The sequence below is a fragment of the Ambystoma mexicanum genome, chromosome 3q (assembly GCF_040938575.1).
Source record: "Ambystoma mexicanum isolate Mex_15411 chromosome 3q, UKY_AmexF1_1, whole genome shotgun sequence".
In the NCBI taxonomy this organism is placed as follows: Eukaryota; Metazoa; Chordata; class Amphibia; order Caudata; family Ambystomatidae; genus Ambystoma; species Ambystoma mexicanum.
In genome coordinates, this window is record NC_090926.1 from 793,323,724 (window position 1) to 793,336,694 (window position 12,971).

The 12,971-nt window shown below is 47.4% G+C and overlaps 1 protein-coding gene across 2 annotated transcripts in view; it reads left to right on the top strand.

Moving 5' to 3' along the window:
* The window catches only part of NAT9 (N-acetyltransferase 9), a 188,078-nt gene that overhangs the window by 47,610 nt on the left and 127,497 nt on the right, over positions 1 to 12,971 (top strand). For both annotated transcript variants that reach the window (XM_069654863.1, XM_069654862.1), the window contains exon 3: positions 261 to 398. In XM_069654863.1, coding sequence (XP_069510964.1) covers positions 261 to 398 — 138 coding nt within the window. The remainder of the gene's footprint in view (positions 1 to 260; positions 399 to 12,971) is intronic.

The following is a 12,971-nucleotide window of genomic DNA, read 5'->3' on the forward strand; positions in this document are numbered from 1 at the left end:
TCCTGCTATGTAGTGGCCCAGCTAGTCCTAATGCATCATCAATAGAAGTGACGTTGGTACTGAAAGGTGGCACTAAATTTTGATTGTGCAATATCAAATGAGTTTCTATAAATTGCTATAGTGTGACAGCTTTTCTTGGTATCTCTGGGATACACATTTTGTTCTTAGGTGTTGGTGGGGAGCTGGACTGTACCACAGAGGGATGCTCAGAAGATTGCTGGATCTGATGCATGCTTTTTGTTGTTTCTAATTTTTCCTAGAATGCACCTTCATTATAATGGACAGTAAGAGATGGGCGGATGCAGCCTGCACAGATGACTGTATGGTGGGCGACGTCAACCTGTTTCTCACTGACCCCGAGGATCCAACGCTTGGTGAGATTGAGGTCATGATTGCAGGTAAAGAGTTCAGCAGTGCAGCCTTTTTCTCTCTCTTGGCTGCAGAATTGTGTGGCCTGACCACAGCACAGTGCAGGCTCTGCCTGAAGCCCCTTTTGCTTTTCCTGTACAGTAGCCTGTACAGTTCTCGTCTTGCAGTAAAACAGGCAGACCCTGCACTCGTGTAAACGCATAGAGAAGTCTTTATTTTCATTCTACATTGAAATGTGTTTCATACATCTTTCAGTTCCTTACGTTTATTTTAAACACCCCATGTGCTACTGCAAATTAGTCGAGGTGTAATGCTTCAACGTGTTTCGAGGTGTAATGCTTCAACGTGTTTCAGGGTTCCCTTCACTTTATCAAGTAGATAAATGTGCCCAAATAAAAGACTAAACAGAGTATACGTAAGAATGGGGTGTAAGGAACCACTACAGCTCTGCCAATGCACTCTCCTCTCTACACACACCACCCTTTGATTTTTCTGTACTGGTACCTATACCGTTTCGTCAGGCCACCTCAATCCCATCTGGCAGCACTGCTGCTCTTACTATACTGGGACCACATATACAGCTAAGTCAAATGCCTCTTTTTCCCCAACCAGCAATACCGGGTGCTATATTGTTCCTAAGACCACCTGCTGTGAAAGAGTTGGTCTGGTGGACGAGAGAGTTTGGGTAGTTTGGGACTGTGGTGGCCAGGGGAAGCCAACGGCTACATCATGCCACCCTGAAGCTGGAATATGAGAGATCCCCCAGGCTGCCCTCAACTGTTGACTATGCACCCTGCATTCATCCCAACAGGGAGGTCCCCCCAATGTAACCTACCATGCCATGCGCTGCATGAGAAGTGAGGGAGGTCAAACATTCATATGAGAATAGTGTTAGGAAGCAGAAGCCCTGTAAATATGATAATCGGGAAAGTTTGGTTAAGTATACAATGCACACTAAATTGGCCATCATCCTGAGAGGATACATCATTGGGTACACCTTGGGCACTGAAGCCCCAGAATGGAACGTGGAACATATCCCGAGGAAAAGCGGGACTCTGAGAAGCTGGTGAAATAAACAGGGCATACATTTCAGTGTGGATCAAACACGTAGCTAGCAAGTTCAGTTGGTGAAGACAAAGGTGCAGGACTCCACACCCCCCCCCATAGTGTGCGGGCCTGATCCCAAGCTACCAGACAGCCTTTATATGCCTCGGCCACAAAGACAGCCTCTTTAATAAACCTGATACATTACAAAAAGCTCCACAATGGATTATCCTTGGAAAAGAGGGAACATAACTGGGGAGGAGGTGGAACAGCAAAGCCCAAACCAATCACAAGACCCAGGGTGCAGTGCCCCAGATAAGATGTGGAAGTGGGAGTATTTTACTCCCTATTTTTTAAAGATGTGAGTAAAATTATTTTTTAGGAGTAAAAATGTAAGTCGAATTCCCAATTAATGTATCTTATAAGCGAGTAAACATATGTTTTAACTGGAAAACGGAAATGTTTTTGTAATAATAATTTCTTTGAACCTAGTTATTCATGCACATTAAAAGATACATGTTTACTTCTTCTGATCAGGCACTTATAATAGTAGTTTCATCCTGTGTTACTACTACGTGCACTATTGGTCCAAACATATCCATTGTACTGCGTGTGTGCAAGCAGGGGCACGTGTCTGTTTCCTATTTTTTGTTGGTAGTATTTTTGCTCCCTATTTTTATTTTTGAGGAATATTTGCCTATGTAGAGGGAGTACAAGTGTCTGATACACCCCTTATCTGTAGGGCTGCGAGGGTGAATGGGGAAATAGGCCCACCAATCAGAGCTCTTATTTGAACAATCCCTGTGACATACACAGTATAAAATGAGGCATACACCACTTGTCTCTGTGGAAGGAAGGGAGTTGTTCCATAGAGTTGGTGTAGTAACAGTTAGCAGGAGCAAGAGAAGCAGGCGTAGAGAACAGAAGTTGGCTAAGACAATATAAGGCCTAGAGAGGGAGAGAGAGAGAGAGGGAGAGGGAGAGAAGAAAAAAAAGAAAAAGAATTCAAATATATTGAACAAACAATGGGCATTCTTAATTTAGACCCTGATCCTAGGAACTATATAGACTCCTAACCATAGTGTAAAACACTCAGCAACAGACGAGTTCCATGCCTCTGCCCATAGTCACCAGAATGACAACAAAGACAATTTAAGAGCAATTGCCATTGAGAAAGTCCGGCGATGGAGACGTGTGGAAATAGGGGATTATCGATGTGTTATTAAGAAGTCAATTGTTTTTTATTTGCGTGCTATTATCAATTCATTGCTTCAATACCCTTTTGCTTTTACTAGCAATGAAGGAAGCTCTCCTCTGCCTTCTCGACACCCTCAGCCTCACACGAAAGACCTAATCATCAATGCACTGCCTTCTCTCTACTACAGCTCTACTGTCCCGCTTGACCGGTCTGACTACCTGAAATTGCCTTTCAACATCCTGCACACCATCCCAGTCAAGCACTCGCAGCAGAAACCCATCAAACAAACCTTCAGGTCCTTCAAGAACTTCCCGGTGGAAGCCCTCATGGAAGACCTCACCAACCTCCACCTCACATGGACCAAACACCCCCAAGCAAACTCTGACTCTCTACCGGAAACACTCAAGGCCACCCTCTAAGCCTCCATTGACCGACACGCACCTCGGAAACAATGCACTTGCAAACCGAAACCATCAGCACCCTGGTTCATGCAAGAACTCAACCTTAGTAAAAAGAGCCATCAGGACACAAGAGAAAACCTGGTGCTGCTCCAGGACCACATCTGATCTGGCTCCTCAAGGAACTTTGAAAAACCTGCCGACAACTAATCAACACAGCCAAGGCCTCCTACTATCAGAACACCATAGCAGAAGCCCACAACAAAAGCAAAGTCCTCTTCGAAGCGGTCAAGCAGTGCGTCAACCTGCTACCTAACCTTGCCATACCGCACTCCATCGAAAATCCACCGCCATCAACACCTTCTTCATTGACAAAATCAGAAAGATTTGCCATTAACATCAGCTCTGCACCCACAGACCCACCTCATGTCCCTCCTCACAAAATCTCCACACACTGGACAACATCCAAGACACTCTCTACAGAGGACCTGGTAGAAGCCCTGGCCGCCATCAAAGCCACATCGTATACAGACGACATCCTCAAGACCCTCCCCGCAGAAGCTCTCCTTTTTTTCCTGGAGATCATCAACAGCTCCCTAAATCAAGACACCTTCCCATCGACTCTAAAGACAGAACTCATCCTCCGTCTACTGAAGAAACGCACTCTGGATCCTGACAACCTCTGTAACTATCGCCCCATCACCCATCTTCCCTTCCTAGGTAAGATCATCGAGAAAGTAGTAGCCACACAACTGCAGCAACACTTGACACCAACAATCTCCACCAAACCTACCAATCCAGGTACAGACCCAGATGCAGCACAGAGACAGCAAATATACAGGTGATGGACGCCCTCAACCTCGTGCCACTCCTGGTTCTACTAAATCTCTCAGCTGCCTTTGACACAGTAGACCACCAGGCACTCGCCGACACCCTACATCGGCGCATGGGGATCAGCGACCTTGTCCTATGCTGGTTCGAGTCCTGCCTCGCCAACTGCCAGCAGCTTCTTCAGATCGACTCCTCTAGATAGCTAATGCTACCCGTCACCTGTGGAGTTCTGCAGGGTTCCCTCCTCACCTCAGTGATCTTCAATCTATACATGGAGATGCTGGGAGCCCTCCTAGCCCCACACAACATCCTCATCCAGCAATATGCTGATGATGCACAGCTATACCTCAAGATCGACTGCATCAAGCACATCCACAGGCTCAAAACCTGCCTCTCGCTGATCCAGTCTTGGATGTCCAGTACATACATGAAGCTCAACCCCTCCAAGACCAAATTCCTATTTCTCACCAACAACACCGAACATCCAGACATGCAGACCTAGCGATCAACCACGAAGAGGGAAGGTCGAAATCCACCACTGCCTCCCATCCCACCAGACACCCGACACGATCCCACCAGACACCCGAACCGGAAGAAGAACCGAAGGAATCGTGACCGTTTGTACCATCCCAGTCTGACCCCTCCTTCTCCCCTGATAGACAAATACACTGAGAGGTACCCACTTTGCCAACTCTACAGCCCAGGGCCAGCACAGACACTGCATAGAGTGGGTGAGGAGCCTCCGGATGCCATTATGGACACTTCAATTGACAGCCTCAACTAAAGCACTGAGAAAATGTACTCAAAGTCATTAGAGACACCACGACATAGCAGCGTTGGACATGAAGCACATCGGAACATAATCACGCACTCGAATACATGAAGAACACGTGCGTACCGTTCTATAAGATAGCGGACAGTTATATATACATACTGTCTTTGCCTTTATTATTTTGTCATTCGCTTGACCGCAGCAACGTGGAACCTGCAAGAAGCAAGAGATCCTGTGTAAATGCTTGCAGATGCTTATGTGCACTTAATTCTATGGAACTGCAGGAGCACCTGAGGGACCTGACAGCGCCATACACCACTAACCGGCATTGGATTCCCCTACATAGCACCCAAACTTTGGAATGCTCTACCGAATACTCTTAGAGCAGATCCCTCTCGGCTCACCTTTCGCAAATCTCTCAAAACCCCACTATTCATTTAACCTTCACACCTCTTTGCTTGGCCTTTCGAATATTCCCACTTTACTTACCACTGTCCAGGCACTACGTAACTCTAATGTTCTGTAAAATTCCAACATATGTAACTTTAAAATGAATCTGTAATGTAACGGTTTAATGTATCCACTCTGCATTCCCTTGTAACCAGCAATGATGTCTGCAACAGCGCCACAATGCCCTTGGTCTGATGTGCGCTTTAAAAATATAAACAAATAACCTATGGATACTATAGAACAGGACAACCAGGCTAGGAATCATGCCATGGCGCAGGCAAATTACAAGTAGGGTACAACTGTCTCAGGGACAGGGCCGGCTGCCAAGGTCGCCAGGATGCGAGTTACATTCCATTTCCTGAACTTCCGTAACACCAGCACAGAAAATGCAAATAATTCCCCATAAATTCAGACTAATTCAGAGCTGAAGAGCTCAGGAACACAGTCTCTGGACATGATGAACCGAAACTAGCAGCTGGGAAAGTGGAGCAGTCTCACACAGCCAGATAATGGCTTGCAACAAAGTTGCTACAGAGAAGCCGAGGGTTGCATAATGAGAACGAGCACTCTCATAGTCTGTGGTGGTTCACACATGTTATAATGCAGACACATATTGGTTCTTATTACCTTGAAAAGGTACACTTCGAGCTGAGAACCGACTTGGGTCGCAGCCTTGCGGCAACAGCTCTAGCCAATCACAGTTCAGGACCCCGGGGGTGGGTAGCTGCGGGCACGGACCCTCACACTGCAACATTGTAGAAGTAGTATTTTTGGGGATGAACCAGGCCAGCCATCTGACACGGGAGAACCAATAATCTAACAGCTATAGGGCCTGCAATAGGTGGACTATCACTCAACGCCCAATCCGGATACCTGATAGGTTAGCTGGAGAGGGGCCCAGGTTGTAATGCTCTCATGGCACACTATTGTATTAGAGCTGGCCTGCGAGCCAGAGCTCACTGAGATGTCCACGGATTTCCTCTGTCCTTGTACTGATCCCTGTTGGTTTTGGCTGCAATAAACCACATTTTGAACTTGCTGTCTGTCTGGGCCTGTGTTCCTTTTGGGGAAGGGAAGGAGTTAGGCCTTCCACGAGTTCTGAGTTCGCGAACTCCTGACACCTCTCGACTTGCCTGGGAGTTCTATCCTAACAAGTTGGTAGGCAGAGGATGGTTGGCTGCGCCAGCACCAAACCGACCCCTTCGCCGCCGAACCTGAGAGGCTGTGGGGCCCTCGCGTGCATTTCGAACACACTGGGAAACACGTAACCGGAAATAGGTAATCGGGAGCCGTTTTGGAAACAATCCCGCTCAGAATCGTCGAGTGTCTATGCAGGCCACGATGGGGAGGCGAGCGCATTGAGCAGCAACAGTGCAGCATGGAACGTAAGTATTGGTCCAGCGAACGAGCAATTGACAACAATGGGTATTGTTGGGTACTAGGAAAGTATTGTTCATTAGCGTGTTGTAGCATTTTTAGTATTGTCGTGTGAGTAGGGACTGGAGCAGAGGTAGAAGTACCACTTTCTAGGTTACTTTCGGTCTTAGAGGGCTTGGATGACACAAGTTTTGTAAATAAAGTATTCCTGTGAGTTGGGCTTTTTAGCTTGGGTCATAGATTATTGCAGAAGGTGAATTGCCTGATTTAAGTCTCCTGGAGAGAGGCGTTTCACACAATAGGCGACGCAGCGTGTGCAGTTCAATCACAACAAATAGAGGTATACTCTGCCCTGGAGAGACAGGAAGACAGCTGTGGGGTTTGTGTAAGGGTTGGAGCAACGGGTCATTTTTGTATGTGTGCAATTGTCCCTTCATCTGTATTGGAATCATAACTTGGTGGTGTCACCCTTAGGTTGCACATAGGACAGAGAAATTTTGGATGTTGAGGTGCTAGTATTGTGAATCTGAGATTGGCAGTTGAGGTGAACAAGTGGCGGTGCGAGGAAGGCACATGCGCAGGATTGTGGTTATCTGTCGTAAAGAGGCTGTGATTGTGAAGGGCGGCGGCGCGTGCACCAAAGAGGCTTGTAGAAATTTAAACATATTTTCATTACATTTTAACCCCTTTCTCCCAAAACAGCGGATTATCGGAAAACCTCGATGTGAGGTCAGGTAAAACAAGGGTTCAAACAGTGTATCAGGGAACTAGTGGGGGAGTAACTCCCCTTCAGCATTTATGCAAGCCGCTGCCACCTTCTAAAGAAAACATTGTTAAATACAGCATAGAGTGATCCAAAAGCATGTAAGGCAAATTGACCAAGCCACAGCCGCCCAGCAGCAGTTTCTCCAGGGACGTGCAGCAATCACTACTGACATACATACAGGGGAATTACAAGGGGAAGAAGTTTACCAAAAATATGGGGGTATTCGAGTTATGGCGCATGTTGCAGGAGGGAGATGGGGAAGTGGTAAGGCCTATGTGGGTGCTAAACCAGCATGAGGTGATGGAAGAGGGTTCTCACCCTTCTGCACCACCCTCTGCTTCTCCCAGTGTAGTATCTGATGACACAGAGGATGACCAGGGGATATATCCAGTAAGAGAACTAAGAGCAGTGGAGGAGTACTCAAACCCAACATATAAGCCACCACCATATACTAAAGAAGAGAAACCAATGGGTACAGGACAACCAGCTAGCGGTACAGGGACGAGCGAGGAGGGAAGAATGGATAGCAGCACAGATACTCTTGAAACTTAAGGGGAAGACAACTATATAGGCAGAAGTAGCGTCCAGGGCAGTAGAGGGCTTGGAAAGGGATTGTGAAAGACTCGACTGGGCAGCACAAATGGAAGAGGAGGAGCAAAGGTAGAAGGACAAGGAAATAAGGTGGAAGGCGAAGACAGGGAGAGAAAGAGAGAAGAGAAACTGGAACGGGAAGAAAGGGAATGGAGAAGGGAGGAAGAGAGGGAGCTCATGGAAAGGAAACAAGACGAAATGATAGAGCGGGATCTCAAGGAGAAGAAGAGGGCAGAGAGAGATGAGGGAGAGAAGCGAGAGTGCGGAGAGGAGGCTGAGCAAGAGAAACGCAAGTTAGCAGAAAGGGAGCAAAGAAAGTTGCAGTTGGATAGAGTGGCAAGGGAACAGCACGAAAAAGAGGAGGAGGAGCGAACAATAAAGGAGGTTGCCCGCGAATGGGAGAGGAATAGACGAAAGGAGGAAAGGCGAGTAGAACCAGACAGTACGAATATGCAAGGAAGAAGCAGAGGAGGAAGCAGCGCCGCACGCCTAGGGGCATGGGCAGGAGGCAGTAAGTAAAATTTGGTGGACATTGACCTTACCATAAACCCTGACACTGACTCGAAAACAAAGAAGTTGAGATTTTCCCATGACTTCTGTAGTAACATGGACATAGGGTCCGATAATGATGATAGACGTAGTAGTGACAAGAGGGGGGAGCTGAGCAGACTCTACCTCACGAGGACAGGAGAGGGGGCATCATTGAAGTGTAGATCCCACACATAACACATATGTCAACAGACTCGGGGATCTCCCAGGGCACATGAGAGAAGAGACAGCACCAGCACATTCTAGAGGGCGATTGGCTAGAGCTCATGATGGGAAAAATCGAGTGACCACACTAGAACCTGTGGACATATGCACAGACATTGAGGACGAAAGGGGGCCTAGTCAGATCAAACAGTATCAGAGAACGCCAGAAGAAAGGGCAGCATTTTCGCAAATGCCCTTATTACAGAGGAGAGGGACAAGGCCTCAGTATGTGCCCTGGAAACATATGGACAAGGAAAATGTTAAGTGCAGATTACCCTCATTGAGTGCGGGAGCTGGGAAATGGATTTATGAAATGGAAAAACTGACAGTGGGGCACATGTTAGCAGTGGGTGAGGTCAAGGGACTATTGGTTTCACTAATGCGTGACGCAGCTGATGACATATGGAAAAGGGCAGGGTTCCCAGGGGTGACGATATAAAACACAGCAAACGACGGGTCACCATTCACAAATTGCAGAGCAGCAGTATGGCAAGCATTACACACACAATACCCAGACACGTCAGACATTGCAGCAATTACGCCACGCAAAATGCGTGAGAACGAGGTTCCTGTTCAATATATTGAGGAGATTCAAGAGCTTTGGTGCCTTGAAAGCCGTGGGACAGAACAATAGCAATCATTTATCACACCTTAGTGCAGGGACTCCCAGAACCGGTACAGAAGAGTTTTAAGAAATTGGTGGGGATGGAAGCAAAAGGATGGCCAGAGATCCAGCTCACAATAGTGCACCACTGTAGATTGTGGCAGGAGAAAGTTAAAAAAAAAAGGCCAAGGAAAGGAAGGCAGACAAGGCCAAGTTAGTACAAAGGAAATTATCAAAGTATGCAATGGAAGCGGCGTTCATAACCAGCCCAGCCCCACAGGCACCAGCACCACAGCAGCAGTGCCAACAAACACAGCAGTATGCACAACCCATGGGCGGAGGGTACATGGGGAGGGGCGGGTTGCAGCTGGGATTTCGAGGAAGGGGAGGATTTCAGAGGGGGCTGGCTTCAGACCACATACGCATCACATCAAGGGTGGTGGGTTCTGGGGATACAATCAACAGATACAGCAGGGGCCAGGAGAATTCCCAAAGAGGCATTCCAGGACAGGGGAGGGAACCACCCCAGTGCTGGACATGTGGGCAGCTAGGGCATATTTCAAGAGCGTGCAGATTCAGAGGGGCTCAACATAACTTGGCAGATCAGGGACAGCAGAGCTATCAAGGGGGACAGGATGATTATTATTATACTCAAGGTACACCGCAACAGGGACAGATACAGGGCACTTATCAACAGATGCCACAAGCAGAAATGCAGACCCCAGCACCACCACAGGTACAGACACAGACACCAAAAATGACAGCACCATTACCCCAGTACTTGCAAGCAACACAACCCAGGGGAAGTGCACAGCAGTTAGCACAAATACAGGACAGTGACACAACAGAGCCCATGGACACAGTTGCAATGGTGCCAGTTAGACAACTAGGAGGGGTTACCATGGTGGGAAACAACACTTTCACAGGTAATAGATTGTCATTGTACCCGCAATAGTACAGCCCACAGACAAACTTAATGTCCCATCCTGTCGGTCACACCCAATCCTGCGGAGGAACGTCGCATAGGGGTGGCGATAGGTGACAAAACTTTTTCCTTTCTTGTTTACACTGGGGTGACTAGGTCATGCATCCGGGAAGGGTCTTTTGCGTTGTCAGGCGATGCCATGAACACTCAAGGATTCTCTGGGGCTCGAGAAGTGGTTCCTTTTACTGATATCTCCCTATCAATAGGAGATCACGACTTATCACTACCTTTACTTTACTCTCGACAGACACCTATAAACATATTGGGACGTGACATCATGAGCACACTAAACATGATCATTCAATTCACAGACAAAGGCATAACATGCTTAAAACCAAACATACGCATGTTAAATGTAAGACAGATAGTGCAAGCTTATTTTGCGAACAGAGTACAGAGGGGGGTGCCAATGGAACGAGACATTTTGTAATACGGGACAGACATTGCCATTGCATGGATGCCAGTCATCACAAGGAAGGTGTGGCGACTGCCGGGTGAATATCTGTTCAGGCCAGATGAGCCGGAGGGGACAATAGTATCCTTTGAGATCCAAGCAGTGCTGGCTAGAGAGGATTGTATTGCAGTACATGCAACAGATGACACTGGGAGGGCGTGGAGTGCAATAATTGCAGTTGCAGAAGGGTGCAGGCTAACAACAGTGACAGATGAGGAACTATTTGGAGAAGAGAGGGTGGAATTGGAAATGGTGTTCGAAATGAGTGTAACGTTTTGGTTACAGATCCATTACAGAGAGGTGCCAATGGCGCTGGATGCGCCGCCCGCTTTCTGAGAGGAAGACACAAGGTAGCCAACAACGTATGGACCATGAGTCCTTATGACATGGGGTGCATAAAGAGCATAGGAGGGGTACAGATTAAATTGAAGTCAGGAGCGATTTTTCAAGAGTAAAACAATGCCCCCTGACCAAGGAAGCAGATGAGGGCATCTATGAGACAATCAACGCCCTCATTGAACGAGGCATTCTGGTACCCTCAGAATCTCCATGCAGCACAGCAGTGTACTCCGTATGCAAGGCCAACGGGGGGTCTGGGGCTTCATTCAGGCTTTACGCCCTCCTAACCACATCGTAGAGGCAGAGTATCCGGTAGCAGCAAATCCTGCAATGATTTTGTGTGGCATTCCAGCAGAAGCCACCTGTTTCACAGTGATTGATCTAAAGAACGTGTTCTTTTCAGTACCACTACACCCAGACTCACAAGACTAGACCAGCTTTATGTATCGCAACCAGAAGTGGAAACATACTCGGTTGCCACAGTGGTACTGCGAGTCACCATCTATCTTTAACAGGGTGATTCAGATGGATTTAGGCAATGTTGAGACAGAGAACACAGTCCTGTAGTACATAGATGACATTTTGATTTGCAGTGAGGCAGAAGATCAAAGCAGGACAGATTTGGTGCACATGCTAACAATTCTAGCAGACAAGGAATACAAGGAATACAAGGTAGACAAGGCCAAGCTCCAGTATTGTCAAAAGAAGATGCTGTACATTGGGCAGATGATATCAAAGGACGGTAGACACATTTCCCCAAAGAGAGCACAGACAATATATAACATGCCACAGCCAAAGACCATGAGAGAAATGCAACAGTTTTTGGGATTGCAACTATTGTAGGGCATGGGTCTTCAACTACAGCACATACGCCAGACCACTCCTGACTGCATTGAAAGAGGCCCAGAGGGGAGCAAAGACACTAACCGGGACCACAGAGGTGACTGACGCCTTTGAAGAATTGAAACATGCAATATGTACAGCTCCAGTGTTAGGGACCCCAGACTACAAAAAGGAGTTCTTCTTGTTTTTCCACACTGCCGGTGTAGTGATTAAGGTAGTTCTGACACAGAAGACAAGCATGGGCCATAAGCCAATTGCTTACTACAGTGGACAGCTTCTCCCGGTGATGAGAGGACATTGTCTGTGCAAACAATATTTGGCTGCTGCAGCCTTCGCAGTGCAACAGTCATCAACAATGACAATGGGGTGCACCACCACTCTTTATGTGGAGCACGCCCTGTTTGCAATACTGGCCAAGCCAAAGAGCACATTGACTACACAGAGAGCGTCAGGATATGAGGTCATACTATCCAAGGCAGGATTGAGGATAGTAAGCTGCAAGACTGTAAACCCAGCATTATTATTGGCAGATGTTTACCAACCAGGGGGGTGGGCCCATGACTGCACACAAAATATAGAGCAATTCATTGAGACACGCAAGGTGGAGGAAGATGCATGCACTTGAGGGGGGAGACGTGCTTTATATTGATGGGTCATCAACTATTGATCAGACTGATGGGATCAGAAGGAATGGGACTGCTGTAGTGAGATTGAAGGAGGACTGTATGAGTGAGGTAGTTGCAAGTGCATGGTTACCATCTCATTATTCAGCACAGACAGCGGAATTGGTGGCCCTTATTCTAGCCTTAAAGAACAGCGTAGGCAAAAGTGTGAAAATATATTCTGACAGTGCTCACGTCACATCAACAGTACATTCTGGATTAGCGCGATGGCTCAGGAGGGGGTTCAGGAGAGCAGATGGGACCTTGATTGGCAAATTGATTGAAGTGCTCACATACACGCAGGAGATAGCAATTGTGAAGTGTCGGGCACACACCAATGGGGAAGACGCCATTTCAAGGGGAAACGATGCAGCAGACTATGCTGCAAAATGCGCAGCGTATTTTGGAAAGCTGTGAGAACTGGAGGAAAGGCATAAGGTCCCAGGAGGGGTGAGAAAAGTGGTCATGAGAGAACGGTACAGCTATCTACCAGCAACTCAGATTATGGAATTGCAAGGAGCTGCACCATCAGAGG